General features: G+C 41.4%; 1 protein-coding gene across 4 annotated transcripts in view; it reads left to right on the top strand.

Moving 5' to 3' along the window:
- Positions 1-15924, top strand: part of zdhhc21 (zinc finger DHHC-type palmitoyltransferase 21) — a 118613-nt gene extending 102689 nt beyond the window's left edge. For all 4 annotated transcript variants that reach the window (XM_048595377.1, XM_048595376.1, XM_048595375.1 and 1 more), the window contains 3 exons: positions 1272-1388; positions 12310-12353; positions 13075-15924. In XM_048595377.1, the coding sequence (XP_048451334.1) occupies positions 1272-1388; positions 12310-12353; positions 13075-13207 (294 nt within the window). In that variant the 3' untranslated portion in view covers positions 13208-15924. The remainder of the gene's footprint in view (positions 1-1271; positions 1389-12309; positions 12354-13074) is intronic.
- The last annotated feature ends 30 nt before the right edge of the window (positions 15925-15954 follow it).

Genomic DNA, 15954 nt, shown 5'->3' with positions numbered 1-15954 from the left:
GTTCTGGAAATTGGTCTCATTGATTTCCTTTGTTCCAGCCTTGACTACTGTGCCTTAACAATCTCACCCAAATCTCAAAAGTTGCCTCAGTATCCCTCACATCGCTCTAAGGTCCTTTTAGGTAGTCCTTAAACCTGACCTTTTTTGCCAAAACCTTTGGATACTGATCCTAACATAATCTTGTATTGCTCAGTGTCCTATTTTGTATCAGAAGCTCCTGTGAATCACTTTGGAAAGCTTCACTATGTTAATGGTACAACACAATTGTTGGGTTAGAACAGGATAAGACTAAAAAAAAGTTGAAAGGCAAACCATAAAAGATGAGATAACAATCTGATTTTCAAAGGTTTATTTTTGATTTGTGGAAATAAATTGACAGGGACAGCAATGTACACAATCTGTTGAGGTGTTATGAACTTCTATCTGTGGAGTGGGGGGGAGGAGTAAGAAAAATAAAGGCGATTTGGGGGAAGAAGGAAGAATTATTTTGGTTTAAATCTGTGTCGTTATAATTCTAGTGAGTAATTCACCTTCGCAGGAGTTCCTCAGCATCATCTTCAGCTTCTTCATCAATGATCTTCTCTCCATCATAAGTTGGGGAAGTTTACTGATGTTTGCACAATGTTATCACCATTAGCAACTCCTCAGATATTGAAACAATCCATGTCCAAATGCAGCAATACCTGGACAATGGCCAGGATTGACTGAAAAGTAGCAAATAACATACAAGTGCCAAGCAATGACCATTACCAACAAATGCACTTGCAGAAATGTATTGTTATTTTTACTGTGTTAATTCTTCATAGTAAATGTCATAAACAAGTATCTTTTAAAACAGAAAACAAGACCAGGGAAAAATTGCAAAACTTTCAAAGGTTCATAGATTGCAGAACACAAAGCAGAACTTTGAACTAATGAAATACATATTTTCATTAAGTGCAAAAGGAATCTGGACACTAGTATGAGTTGAGAAATTGCATCGTTCTTTTTACAAACAGGTCGGCATGAGTGAGTTGGACCAAAGGATCTGTTTCTATGCTGTACATCTCTATGGCTGTATAATTTTAATCACCAAAAGGATTCTGATGATCTGTTCATGTTCTAAATAAAACAATGTTTCAAACATACTTTGGACAATGTTGTGCTTTTAAAACCCAATTCAATATATAAACAAATGAAATTACAGCTGCTGTTGAATCATTTTGTAAGAATCATTTTCATGTTCTTAATGCTGAGAGTTAAACTGTGATGATTTTCTCCTTTCTTGAAAGGAGCTCTTTGTGTTTCGACATGAGTTGGCCTTGCTGCGGATATCTACCTTGATGGGCATAGTGATATTTGGAGGGATGTTTGGCCTCTTTTATGGTCAGCTGTCAAACATTCTAGTTGTAAGTATAGTTCCTAATGTCTTCGTGTAGAATCATTTTTCTTCATTCCTTCATGGGTTGTGTGTGTCGCTGACTTATCCAACATTCATTGCCTAGCCCTAAGTGCCCTTGAACTGATTAGCTCTTTAGGCCATTTTAGAGGGCAATTAAGAGTCAAACACAAATGTGGTGGCCAATCAGATTGGCTAGGAGATCCAGAGGATGGGGCTTGGTCCAATCATGGGGCAGAAGTCCCATTATCTACCAACATAGCTCACCTCAGTGCATTACGGCTGCAGGACAGGCCTGTCCCAGACCTATCATCAAGCCACCAACTTTCTATCTTCCGGAGAGGGTGGAGCCCCTTCCCTTCACTGTCCCTCTCAACATTGCCTGTAATGTTCTGCCCAGAATTTCAGTCAACAATCTTTCATCAGAAGACAACCTCATATTTGTTTTTAAATGTATCCATTACTCTGTGTCTCTGGGTGACACAGTGGCTCGGTGGTAGCATTGCTGTCTCACAGCACCAAGGACCTGGGTTTGATTCTACACGGGGCAACTGTCTGTGTGGTGTTTGCACATTCTCCCCGTATTTGCGTGGGTTTCCTCCAGGTGCTTTGGTTTCTTCCTACAGTCCAAAGATATGCAGGTTAGGTGGATTGACCATGCTAAATTTCCCATTGTGTCCAGGAATGTGCAGGCTAGGTGGATTATGCAGGGTTATTGGGATAGGGTAGGGTGATGGATCTGGTTGGAATGCTCTTCGGAGGGTTAGTGTAGACTCAATGGGCTGAATGGCCTGCTTCCACACTGTAGGGATTCTATAATGCTCTATGAAAAATAATTTGTCGATTTTGAAGATCCTTCATTCTGTTTTATTTCTAAAGTCACGGACTAGAGAAATAGGATGGGATAACTTTTTATCTCACCTTTAGATTGGCTGCAACAATCTTTGTTGGAGGACTGTTTTTAAATCTTTTTTAATATTGTGACTCTAAAGAATGTACATGAATGATCCATTGGAGAATGTAGGAGGGTGCTGCAGAGAAGTGACTGAGGAGGATTCTGAGACGAGTCAGCTCAGTCACCATGACCGAGGAGGAGTGTGCAGAAGAGCTGGTGTCAGCAAACGGTGCCAGATCATCTAACAGAGCGCTGCTGAGAGGTGACTGAGGAGGATTTTGCAAGGAGTTGGTTTAGTTACTGTAACTGCCCAGGAGCAAATAAAACAGAGACAAGATATAGCGAAGTGGCTGTGTTTGGAGAAGCCGTTTGGAGAAGCCATTTTGAGAAGGGGCAGCTTTTGTGGTTGCAGTGCTGTTGGAGGTTTAATTGTGGGCTTTGGTAAATATCAGACTTTGGTGAGAAGGGCAATCAGCAACAAAGTAAGAGCCAGGTAAGATTCTCTTCTTTGTCTTACTGTGAAGGGTCAGAGATTGCAGTTAGGGCAGTGGTATGCTCCTCCTGCTGGATGTGGGAGATCAGGGAGCAGTCTAGCGTCCCTGACAACTATGTCTGCCGGAAGTGTGATCAGCTGCAACTCCTCACAGACCATGTGGTTTGGTTGGAGCAACAGCTGGACACACTGAAGAGCATATGGGGAGTGGAGAGAGTGATGGACTCTTAGTTACAATGGTGTGGTCACACCACAGGTTCAGTCAGGTAAATGGTTGGCTGGCAGGAGAGGCAGGCAGGTAGTGCAGGAGTCTCCTGTGGGTATTTCCCTCTCAAACAGGTTTATCGTTTTGGATACTGGTGGGGAGGGATAGCTGCTCAGGAGAGTACAACAGCAGCAGCCAGGTCTGTGGCACCATGACTGACTCTGCTGTAGACCAGGGTCAGGCAAGTCCAAGCAAGCATTAATAGTTGGGGACTTGCTAGCCAGGGGCACAGATAGGCATCTCTGTGCTGCAATTGAGACTCCAGAACGAGAGGGGAGAGATACAGAAGGGCAATTTTTTCACACAGAAGGTGGTGAGTATCTAGAACAGGCTGCCAGAGTAGTGGTGGAAGCAGGTACAGTTTCATCATTTAAGAAACATTTAGACAGGTACATATATGGGACAGGAATGGAGGGACACAGACCAAATGCAAGCAAATGGAACTATTTACTTGTGAAAACTGAGCAGCATAGACAGGTTGGGCTGAAGGGTCTGGTTCCAAACTGTAAATCTGCATGACTCTATGACTCTATGATTCTAAGTACCGAGTGGACGATCCACCTTAGTCTCCAGTAGTTTTCAGCATCACAGGTGGCAGTCTTCCACTAATTCAATTCTCTCCATGTGACATCAAGAAATAAGTACTGAAAAGGCTACAAGCCCTGACAATATTCCTGCAATAGTTCTGAAGACTTGTGTTCCAAAATCTGCTGCACCCCTAGCCAAGCTGTTATGGCTATAACACTGACATCTACTCAACAATGTGGAAAATTGCCCATGTGTATCCTATAGACAAAACCCAGCCAATTACTGGCCCATCAGTCTATTCTGGATCATCAGTAAAGTTATGGAAGGTGTCATGCAACAATGCTAACAAACAGCACCTACTTGGCAATAACCACCTCAACTGGTACCCAGTTTGGGTTCTGCCAAGGCCACTGTGCACTTGATCTCATTGGACAAGTTCAGTCATGCCTTGGTTCAAACATGAACCAAAGATCCAAACTCCATAGGTGAGTTGATAGTGACAACGCTTACATCCAGACTGCATTTGACCGAGTGTGGCAGCAAGGAGCCCTATCAAAATTGGATTCAATGGCAATCTGGCAGCAAACACTCTGCAGGTTGGAGTCATACCTAGCACAGCCTCTTACTGTACTACCTATACACTCATGACTATGTGGTCAAATTTCATACGAATAGCATCTACATGTTTCCTGATGACACCACCATGGTAGGCCTAATGACAAACAATGATGAGTCAGAATCCAGGAAGGAGATAGAATGCTTAGTGTTGTGATGCAATGATCAGAATTTCTTTCTCAATGTCAACAAAACAAAAGAATTGATCATTGGCTTCAGGAAGAATGAAGAAGGACACACCCCTATCTATAACAATGGAGATGAGGTGGAGAGGGTCGAGAGTGTCAAGTTTTGAGGAGTGACGATAACCAACAATCTGTCCAGGACCTCCCACATAGATGCAACGGTCAAGGAAGTACAAGAACGTCTGTGCTTCCTCAGGAGGCTTAGGAAATGGGGTGGTACAGTGGCTCAGTGCTTAGCACTGTTGCCTCACAGTGCCAGGAATTTGGGTTCAATTCCACCCTCGGGCGACTGTCTGTGTGGAGGTTGCACAGCGTGGGTTTCCCCCAGGTGCTCTGGTTTCCTCCCGCTGTCCAAAGATGTGCAGGTTAGGTGGATTGGCCATGCTAAATTGCCCGTAGTGTTCAGGGATGTGTAGATTAGATGGGTTATGAGGAATGGGTCTGGGTGGGATGCTCTGAGGGTCGGTGTGGACTTGTTGGGCCGTAGGGCCTGTTTCCACACTGTAGGTATTCTATGATTCTATGATCTAAATTCAGCATGTGCATAAGAACCCTCACCAGCTTTTACAGATGGTAAAAAAAAGCACTTTATCTGGGTGCATAACAGCTTGGTACGGCAACCCAGGACCGTAAGAAACTACAGAAAGTTGTGTGCACAGCCCAGATCATCACAAATCCAGCCTCCCATCCACGCACTCAGTTTATACTTTTTGCTGCCGCTGAAAGGCTGCCAACATCATCAAAGACCCCTCCCATCCAGTAATACTCTTTATCAACCTCTTCCACCAGGCAGAAGATACAGAAGCTTGAACACGTATATCAAGTTCAAGAACAGCTTCTTCCATCCTTTATTAGGCTGCTGAATGGACATCTCTAGTTTCCAATATAATGTTGATCTTGCTTTTGTGTACCTTCTGTGCAGCCGTGACCTTGTATGCCTCGCTCTGCCTAAACACCCTATGATCTGTATGTCCTCCTATGTAATGATCTGCCAGTACTGTTCACACAACAAAACTTTTCACTGTACTTAAGTACATGTGACAACAATAAATCAAACCGTGTAGCTTCAATATCAGTCAAGAAGCTTGATATCATCCAGGACAAAACAGCCCACTTGATTGGCACCACATCCACAAACATCCACTGCTGATGATCAGTAACAGCAGTTTTTACCATCTACAACATGCACTTCACAAATTCATCAAGGATCCTTATACAGCACCTTCCAAATCCTTGACTACTTCCATCTGGGGAAAGGGAGTTAATTGTGGAATTTTAAGTACGTTTCTCATTTTTCCATGATGCTTTTAATCAATACTGGACCTATCTTGAGCTATCCTCTTAAAGCCTTTGGGGATAACTTGAAAAACTGAGGTTGACATCTGCAGAATGGCAAGCAGTGGTTGATTTGTACAACAGGATCAGTTTTGAGCAAGGTATAGATTAATGATCATTTTAAAGCACAGGAGCAAAATATAACAACAGTAACAGAGTGAGATATTACATTAGAGTAAAATACACCTGATTATTTCCTGTACCATAATACCCTAAATCAGTTCCAGAATTAACATCAAAGCTAAATCATTTTCATCATATCATATAATCAAATTATATCATCAAATCATATAATGCTTAATAATGTAAAATATAACATATAATAAGGATAACTCATTAAATAAAAACCAAAAGAACTGCGGATGCTGTAAATCAGGAACAGAAACATAAATTGCTGGAAAAGCTCAGCAGGTCTGGCAGCATCTGTGAAGAAAAAAATCAGAGTTAACATTTTGGGTCGGTGACCCTTCCTTGGAACTGATGTAGCTGGGAAAGCATCAGTTTATTTGCAGAAAATAGGGAGGGAGTGGGGTTTATAACTCATTAAATGATGGGACTGTGAAACAAGAAGTGCACAAACACATGGGAAATATAGCAGGTCACTCAGCCTCTGTGGAGAGGTTAAGCACATGAACATTTCAGATTGGCCATTTTGAACAGGGGATGAGGAGGTGGATGAGCATTCTAATAGAATCAAAGGAAATGACAGAATTAATGAATTAACTTGAATAGAGTAAGTGTTGTCATAATAACTGTTGAATGATATAATAGTATCTTTAATAAATGAAAATGGAGCATTAGAGAAATAACAATGAAATGTAACCTTCCCATCTTCTCACGATGATGTGTTTGAGGCAGGGTATATTACTTAGTCAGGTGGGCGGTGGTGGTTGTACCAACCCCCTGATCCCCTCCTATTAGGCTGAAGATGAAAAGGCTTGTAAACGGTATTATCGCAATACTGCAAGTATTCAACTAGTTGTGGTGGGGAGCTTGGTTAGACAGTCTCTCAATGAAGAGCGAGAGTCCTCATTCAAAGGCGCTCAGTGCCTGATTGAGGCACTGAGCATAGGGAAAGGGGGCTCCACTGACATCCACAAACCAGCCATTTTTCTGACACCCCACAGACATAGCCAGTGGCCCCATCCCACGATCACTCGTTTGTGACCCTGGACAATCCAAAGCCTCTGAAAGATGCATTTACTGGCAGCTGTCACCATTCCCAGTGTCACTAATGAGCAGTGGAGTGCTGATTGTCCCTGGAGAGAAATGCCTGGTTGACATTTAATTCCCTTACTGGTAGAGGCAATAGAGATTTTTGGCCCATACTCCAGCTCAGAGACAATCTCTCGTCACCAACATTAAATTCTGCCTAGCAATGTAATTAACAGCTAAGACAGTGCTTAGGCCTGCTGAAGAAATGCGGGAGAAATGGAAAATCACAAGATTATTATGGCACAGAAGGAGGCTATTCAGCCCATTGTGCCTGCACCGATTCTATTACCTAATGTTTAATTTTACCTCTTGTAAAATGTTCAAAAAAATACTGTGGGTCAGATAAATAGTCAAGATCCAATATGTTAGCAGTGCATGGTGTGTCCACCTACTCTAAAGGGCCAGAACATGTCAATGCCACAAATCCATTCGACAAGACGTCTATTTTCTTCACCCTCCAACACACCTCCACTCCCTCCCCACCATAACAACTTGTCTTCCTTCCCCTGCATGCTGACAGATTGGATCTGGTCTCCAATAAATTTCCCAGATATGAAGGAATTTGTATCTGCATAAAGTTACTCTCAGAACTGTGGTTTTGTTTTTGAATCAAGTAATATAAGAACTAAATAGGAATGGATCAATAAAAGAAAATGTGTACTTATTTCTTTGTGGCCACAATCACTACCTTTTAACCATATCTGAATCCCTCTCATGGATAAAATTGCCTTCAGTGTCATAACTTAAGTGCCAAACACGCTCGTGAAATAGGTATCCTTGAATCACTCATTTTAAAAGTAAGCCCATAATTTTTTGTATTCCTTTAACAATATGAACACTTCATCCATATGTCCACTGTTTATTTGACAATGTTGAATGATGTGGCAATTCTAAATATAAGAATTTATTCTCAAAATGTAGTGTGCCTTTTGCCAAAGTGGTTACTCATCACACACATTAATGACAAATGACAAGTGTACTGCCCACAACCGCATCATTCTATCACCCTGACTTTTTTTCTCTTTTCTTCTTAGCATCACCTTCAAAATTTGCAATGTCAGGATGGTGCAACTGTTACACATATCTGGATCAGTCTTTGGTTACCTTGGACAAAGTGGCTTGTTAACTTGCTGCACAATGCCTAAAAATGTACAGTCAGTAATTTCTCTGTAATTATAAACACAAGCTCCTGTTAATTTTAGCTGTGGTTTTTAAATTTGTAGGAATCTGTCGTATACTTTACAACATAAGAACCATGAGCAGGAGTAGGCAATTCAGCCCATAGAGCCAATTCTGCCATTTAATGCAATCATAACTGATCTTATCATGGCCTCAACTCCACTTTCTGACCTGCTCCCCATAACCCTTTATCCCATTGTTAATTAAAATCTGTCCATTATCTCCTTAAACTTATTCAATGTCCTGGCATGCACTGTACTCGAGGGTAGTGAATTTGACAGATTCAAGACTCTTTGAGAGAGTAATTCCACCTCATCTCTGTTTTGAATCTGCTACCCCTAAGAAACATTCGTTCTACATTTCATTTGTCAATATCCTTTAGCATGTTATATAGCTTAATTAGATCTCATCTCATTCTTCTAAACTGCTCTAAACTCCTCATAAGACAAGTCTTTCATCTGGAATTAATCTAGTGAACTTTCTCTGAACTTCCTCCAATGTAATTATATCCTTCCTCGAGTAAGGGGACCACACTGTATACGGTACTCCAGATGTGGTCTCACCAATGCCTTGTACAGTTGCAACAACACCTCTCTACTTTCATACTCCATTTCTTTTGCAATAAGTGCCAAAAATCCATTTTTCCTCATTACCACCTGCTATTCCTGCACAATGGCTTTGTGATTCATTGAATTTGCTGCCTGTGTGTTAATCCCATTTGCTGCTTGTGTGTTATTCTCCTCTCAGTGGAGCTAATAATAATAGTTTGTTCGTATAACCCAATTTTGCCATGTGGTTTTGTCATTAACTAAAATCGTTTAACACATCTTGATCTCATGGATTTTATGGTTTTTAATCTTCCTACATTATTCTCTTTTTTTGTCATTTTTTCCTCATTTTAAAGGGGATTGTAGCTGCATTGATCAGTTTGTGTGGCTCATTCTCTACGGCCTCATTATTTGCAAGTGTGTCATTTAGAGAGCAGATGGGAATGCTCAATACAGCAAGGAGACTGGGATGCTAAGGTTGCCAGCAGTTTGCTTGTTTGATGTCAATCAGACGAGTAAAGTTTGCAACCAATATTTGAAGTCCAGGAAGATGTTGCTCCAGCATATATCCAGCTAATTTTACATACTCCTGGTTTTCAAGTCAATGAATGAAGATGAGAAAGCATATTGTAAGCAAAATCAAATAAGCACATTATTGGCAATATTGGATCACTGACATTTATTCACTGCAATAATGGTGAAGGGAGGGTGCATTTAGTTTTTAAAACCCAGAAAACAAGTATATTATTTATTCATTAAATTCCACTGTCATGGACATTTTCTGGGTTTCTGGATTTCTAGTACATTGTCAATACGTCCTCACCATCACCACCCTTCCATAAAAGACCTGCTCTCAGTTTTGCAAAAGTAGAACAACATTAATCATATGTTCCAAAGTTAAACAATTAAGTCATTATGTTAATAACCATTTGGTTGTACAGAACTTGAGTATTGCCAAAAAATTATAGATTTTATTGACAGCACAGTATGGAGCTGGAGGAAAACAGCAGGCCAGGCAGCATCAGAAGAGCAGGAAAGTTGACATTTCGGTCGGGACCCTTCTTCAGAAATGGGGAGGGGGAAGGGAGCTGGGAAATAAACAGAGAGAGGAGGGGCTGAAGAAGGAAAGTGGGATGGTGATAGGTGAGTGCAGTTAGGGAGTGATGGAGATTGGTCAGTGGGATTGGAGGGACAGATATGTGGGAGAAAAGATGGACCTGTTGTATCAGGTCAAGGAGGCGGGGATGATAGGGGTGGAGGATGATAGGATGAGGACGGGGGTGGGGAGATTTTAAAACTGGTGAATTCCATGTTTAGTCCATCGGGCTGTAGGCTCCCGAGGCAGAATGTGAGGTGTTGCTCCTCCAGTTGGCAAGTGACGTCATTGTGAGACTGAAGGAGGCCCAGGATGGACATGTTGCCCAGGGAGTGGGAGGGGTAGTTAAAATGTTTGGTGACCGGAAGGTGTTGTCGTTTACTGCGTACAGAGCACAGATGCTCTACAAAACGGTCTCCGAGTTTACGCTTGGTCTCACCGATGTAGAGGAGGCCACATCATGAGCAATGGATACAGTAGACCAAGTTGACGGATGTGCAGGTGAACCCCTGTCTGATATGGAAGGTATGTTTTGTGCCATGAATGGAGGTGTAGGAGCAGGTGTAGCACTTCCTGCAGTTGCAGGGTAAGGTGCCGGGGTTGGTGGGGTTAGTGGGGAGTGTGGAGCGGACGAGTGAGTTGCAGAAAGAGCAGTCCCTATGGAAGGCAGATCCGACCCTACAACTGAAGACAAGTCCAACCTCATAACCAAAGAGACCTCCTCCTACCGCCCCCTCGATCATGACCACACCCACCCCCCCCGACCACCAAACCATCATCTCTCAAACCATTCATAACCTCGTCACCTCAGCTGACCTCCCACCCATAGCCTCCAACCTCATCTTTCCCCAGCCCCGCGCTACCCATTTCTATCTCCTTCCCAAAATCCATAAACCTGACTGCCCCGATCGACCCATTGCCTCTGCCTGCTTCTGCTCCACTGAACTCATCTCCGCTTACCTTGACTCCGTTTTATCCCCCTCGTCCAGGAACTCCCCACCTACGTCCGGGACACCACCCACGCCCTTCGCCTCCTCCAAATGGGTAGTGCAGGATTGGGGAATGATGAGGTTGGAGGCTTTGAGCGGGAGGTCACCTGAGGTGATGAGGTTATGAATGTTTTGAGAGATGATGGTTTGCTGCTCAGGGGTGGGGGTCATGATCGAGCGCCTGGTAGGAGGAGGTCTCTTTGGTTCTGGGGTCGGATCTGCCTTTCGTAGGGACTGCTCTCTCTGTGACTCCCTCGTCCGCTCCACATTCCCCACTAACCCCAGCACCCCCGGCACCTTTCCCTGCAACTGCAGGAAGTGCTACACCTGCCCCTACGCTTCCCCGCTCACCTCCATTCAAGGCACATAGCAAACCTTCCATATCACACAGGGGTTCATCTGCACATCAGTCAACTTAATTTACTGTATCCACTGCTGCTGATGTGGCCTTCCTCTACATGGGTGAGAACAAGCGTAGACTCGGAGACTGTTTTGTAGAGCATCTGCGCTCTGTATGCGACAAACAACAACACCTTCCGGTTGCCAACCATTTTAACTCCCCCTCCCACTCCCTGGGTGACGTGTCCATCCTGGGCCTCCTTCAGTGTCACAATACCACCACCTGCCAACAGGAGGAGCAACACCTCACAGTCTGCCCCAGGAGCCTACAGCCTGATGGCCTAAACATGGGATTCACCAATTTTAAAACTCCCCACCCATGATGTCATTCCACGTCCAAGCCTCCGTCTCATCCCTGCCTCCTTGACCTGACACAACCTGCCCATCTTCTCTCCCACCTGTCCGCCCCTCCCATCCAACTGACCAATCCCCACCACTCCCTAACTGCACTCACCTATCACCATTCCACCTAGCTTCCCCAGCCCCACGCCCCCTCTCTCTGGTTATTTCCCAGCTCCCTTCCCCACCCCATTTCTGAAGAAGGGACCCAACCAGAAACGTCGACTTTCCTGCTCCTGTGATGCTGCCTGGCCTGCTGTGTTCCTCCAGCTCCATACTGTGTTATCTCTGACTCCAACATCTGCAGTTCTTGCTATCTCTGAATAAACTTTATTGGAGCCTTTCTTCTTGCAGTCATCAGGACATTTCGCATTGGGATATCAAAATAAATGGGAAAACGTTTTGATACAACTAAGAGTTATTTTGCTGTCCTAACTACCACAAACTCTGGGCCAACAAATTAGAGATGTTGGAATAAATGCCATTGCAATGTGAACCAGTGAGATCAGTAGGAATGGATAGTGAGGCATTAAGACCTTCTGATATAATTGTGTCGAAGATAGAACAGAAAGGCTATGTTCCTTTCTTCCATAGACATAATACCTATTACAACAACACCAAATGGACTAATTAATTTAAATTGTAAGGTAACTGTCTGTCCCATTTCTCACTTCAAAACAAACACTTTGATTACAAGATGTTCAGAATATGAATAACATTGTTTCTTTAAGCTCCTTACCATATAGGCCTCTATTTACTGAACATGTGAAGATCATAATTCTAAACTATTGCATCCAAAATATATACGGAAATTATTTATTAATATTGTTCAAAATATTTTTGCCAATAGGATGTGACAACCATTGAAAGGATGTCAAGCAATCTTGATGAGACGTGAGTACTGAAGGGAGATTATTGAAGTTCCTATTTCTTTATCCCTAGGGAAATTTTGTGTATTGGCGGAAGTGTTAATCCACTGAAGTTTTTAGTTTGATTCATTACATCATTTAATTTTCAATACCATGTTAACAAAATAACTAATTTGTTTTATTCCCATATTTGTGCAGTGGGAAATTAGATGCTGTAAATTAAAGTATCAAAATGCTTAAATTGAGCAACTTATAATAACCATGTTTTGATAATTAAAGCATTTGAAGTACAATATCAGCATCTAATTAATCACTAATAGACTGCACCAAGAAATACACAAACCACTTAACACAATACAGAAATAATTTGTGGAAAGGCCAATCAAAGGGAAGATTTTCTGATAGTATACTTTATATCTGAAAAGATGACTGTTATAATTAGTGTTATGGGTACATATGCTCTGTGCACACATTTAACAGACTCTACCAGCTCCTCAGAAATCTCTTTCAAGCTATTGTTTCAAAATATGCAATTATATCTAGTTTGATAGTCTACTTCAAATATGTAGTTTTCCCCATTTCACTGTTTCATGTAGAATATCACGTGCTTAGTATGGTTAAGATTTAATTTTAAACACTTTTTGAGTCATAGTGAGCAAACAGCACTATATCAGTCAAGCTATTGTTCTAACATGGCTAAAATATTCACTGTGAGTGCTGCCTCTTACAAATGCTCTTATCTGTAGGTTGAAGCCCAGCAAGCCATGGCAGCAGACCTTCTCAGAAGTGTTTGGCACCCGCTGGAAGATCCTGTGGTTTATTCCATTCAGACAGAGACAACCGCTGCGAGTTCCCTATCATCACGCCAATCATGTTTAACAGATGGAAGCTGAAAAGATAAGACCTCATGTGTCAAAGTACTTAGCAGCATTTCCAGTGATGCATCTATCCCCATGTTCAATTTGGCATTCAACATGTTGCATCCCAAGTAATATTCTGATCAAAATTTGTGCCTGTAAGCAAATCTGTTTCAAAGCCACTTTCAATGTGGGATATAACCTTATGAAAATATTACAGTTATTTTAAAAACATTCATAAACAATCCATGATCAATGTTAAGAGACAGGGGACCTCCATTATCTAAATGTTCCAACCAATTTCTGCCTGATTTGTAGTGAAGGGTTAATGAATGATCATTTTGATAAAAACAACTCTTTTTTGTTCGTTTGGAAACTTCTTCAATTAAGCATATACAAAGGGTTGTGAAAGGTGCTAGCAATATTGTGAAGTTTAATTCATAAATATGAATCATTTGTGAGTACATCAATTACAATTGTACACTCCGGAGAAAAATATCAGTCTATCACAGGTTATAAAAAATGATGTCAAACTTGGTAATGTTGCATGCCAGTATGAAGAAAAATGCATTTCTAGTTGTTTGGTAATACAAAACTTAAGTGTTGCTGAAAAATACATATTTTCTTGAAGCTTTTCATCTGGCAGTCAACATTTGCATTTCTTTCAAGACTAGAAGCTTTGATTTAAAAAAAGGGTCTTTTTTCAGCAAAGATGCATAGAGCAATTGTTTGAGATTTTTCAACGAATTACACTGTGGATTTGAAGTACGTTGTTTCATAATACTTTCCCTTCCTGATTATATTTTTAATGATTTTGTACATTCAGTTTCTGTAGTTTATTTGTATCAATGTGTAAATTTTGCATCAAACTTTGCTGATGGGCTTAACCATTTTTTTGTCACTCCTGAGTGTTATATGACTTTTTTTTAAACAAAAAAATTTGTTAAGAATGCATGTTGGAGATACGGAAGTTCTCAGTGAAGGGAATCATGGAGTCTCAAATGTACCAAATTGTGAGGAAAAACAAAATGAATGCAGTTTATTTAAGTCTAGTAAAGTGACTAGACCTGTGGGAAACAGTTTACAAGGTAGAAAATCAAATTGAACAATTTTCTTGTCAAGTGCCTATAATTTAGTGATTTTTAACATGACAATGCATTTGGCTTGTTCTAATCAAATCAGGAACCAAAGATGTTATATAACTGTTCATACAAGCTTTAATGATAAAGTAAATTATGATTTTCTTTTTAAACGACCTGCAGTAATTTGTTGCAATGACTTTGTTGTATCCTGCTTTTCAGACCATAGACTGTGTGGATCTCTCCATTATAATCATGTATATTTTAAAAATCTATGTGAATTGCACTATGTGTGTTTCCTCTCCCTTTCAAAGATACCTGAGTGCATAGTGCATACTGTTTACATAGTTGTATGCATTGCAATAGTAAATTCTTATCCATCCTACAATCAGAAATCTCTTACGTGAATTCTTAAGAGATAATGTCATGTAAGATCGTAATATACAGGAGCAGAATTAGGCCATTTGGCCCACTGAGTCTGCTGTACTGTTCCAACATGGCTGACATGTTTCTCAAGCCCATTCTCCTGCCTGTCCCTGTCCCTCCACCTATCATTGTGTCATCTACAAACTTACAAACAATGCACTTGTTCCTTTCTTCAGATCATTAATGTATGACATGAATAGTCATGGTTCCAACACAGACCCCTGCAGAACTTTATTAGTCACTGGTTGCCTTCCTATAAAAGACCCCTTTATCCCATTCTCTGGTTTCTACCAATCATCCAATCATCTATCCATGCCGGTAACTTGCTCTTAACACCACAGGCCCTGATCTTACAAATATCCTTTTTGCCACCTTGTCAAAGGCCTCTAGAAATCCAAATAAATCACATCTACTAGCTGTCCTTTGTCTAGTCTGCTTATTACCTCCTAAAAGAATTCTAACAGATTTGTCAGGCATGACCTCCCTTTAATAAAGCTATGCTGACTCGATCTGATTTACCATCCACTTCCAAATACTCTGTAATCTCATCCTTAATAATGAAGTGTAAAATCTTACCAACGACCATGGTCAGGCTAACAGGTCTATAATTTCCTACCTTTTGTCTCTCTCCCTTTTTAAACAGAGGTGTAAGTAAATGGTAAACCAATATATTGTAATATTGACTGCTAAGTTAATTGTCGACCCGCTGCTGCTTTTGTGCTTATTGGTGCTTAGTAATTCAGAGTACAATGCTTATTCCCTGCTGCATATGTTTTAAATTGCAGAGTAACTGCTGCTTGAACATATTCTTTTAGACCTGTGTTTTTCCTAATTTTCTTCCTTACTATCTTAAAGGGGCTAGTTTCATACTGAGTGTGCAGTTTATGGGTTTCAGCAACCTTTCCCAATCTCATCCAAGCAAAGGTCTCATTTGGAAACCTAGTTGATAAAAATATTCACTCGGAGAGCATCACTACTGCCTGATCTTTCCCTCATGCAGCACTTTCCAGCAGAGAATACTGCACTTAAATGAAGACTGAGATTGGACGATTCCCTCCACTTTTTTCAGACCAGTGGCATGGATACCTGTTGCAGTTGCCAACGCTTCATTCAGTGTAGATCAGACACTTAACGTGTAACCTCCTGGGTTGCTTGATTCAGTGGATGTTTGGTTACGCATTTACTCAGCAGGTGACTTTACAAGACAAGAAGATATGGAGCTGGATGAACACAGCAGGCCAGGCAGCATCAGAGGAGCAGGAAA

This window comes from Rhincodon typus, chromosome 3 (assembly GCF_021869965.1).
Source record: "Rhincodon typus isolate 14 chromosome 3, sRhiTyp1.1, whole genome shotgun sequence".
NCBI classification, from domain to species: Eukaryota; Metazoa; Chordata; class Chondrichthyes; order Orectolobiformes; family Rhincodontidae; genus Rhincodon; species Rhincodon typus.
The sequence above is the reverse complement of the archived record's forward strand: the minus strand, read 5'-3'. Positions and strand labels throughout refer to the sequence as shown.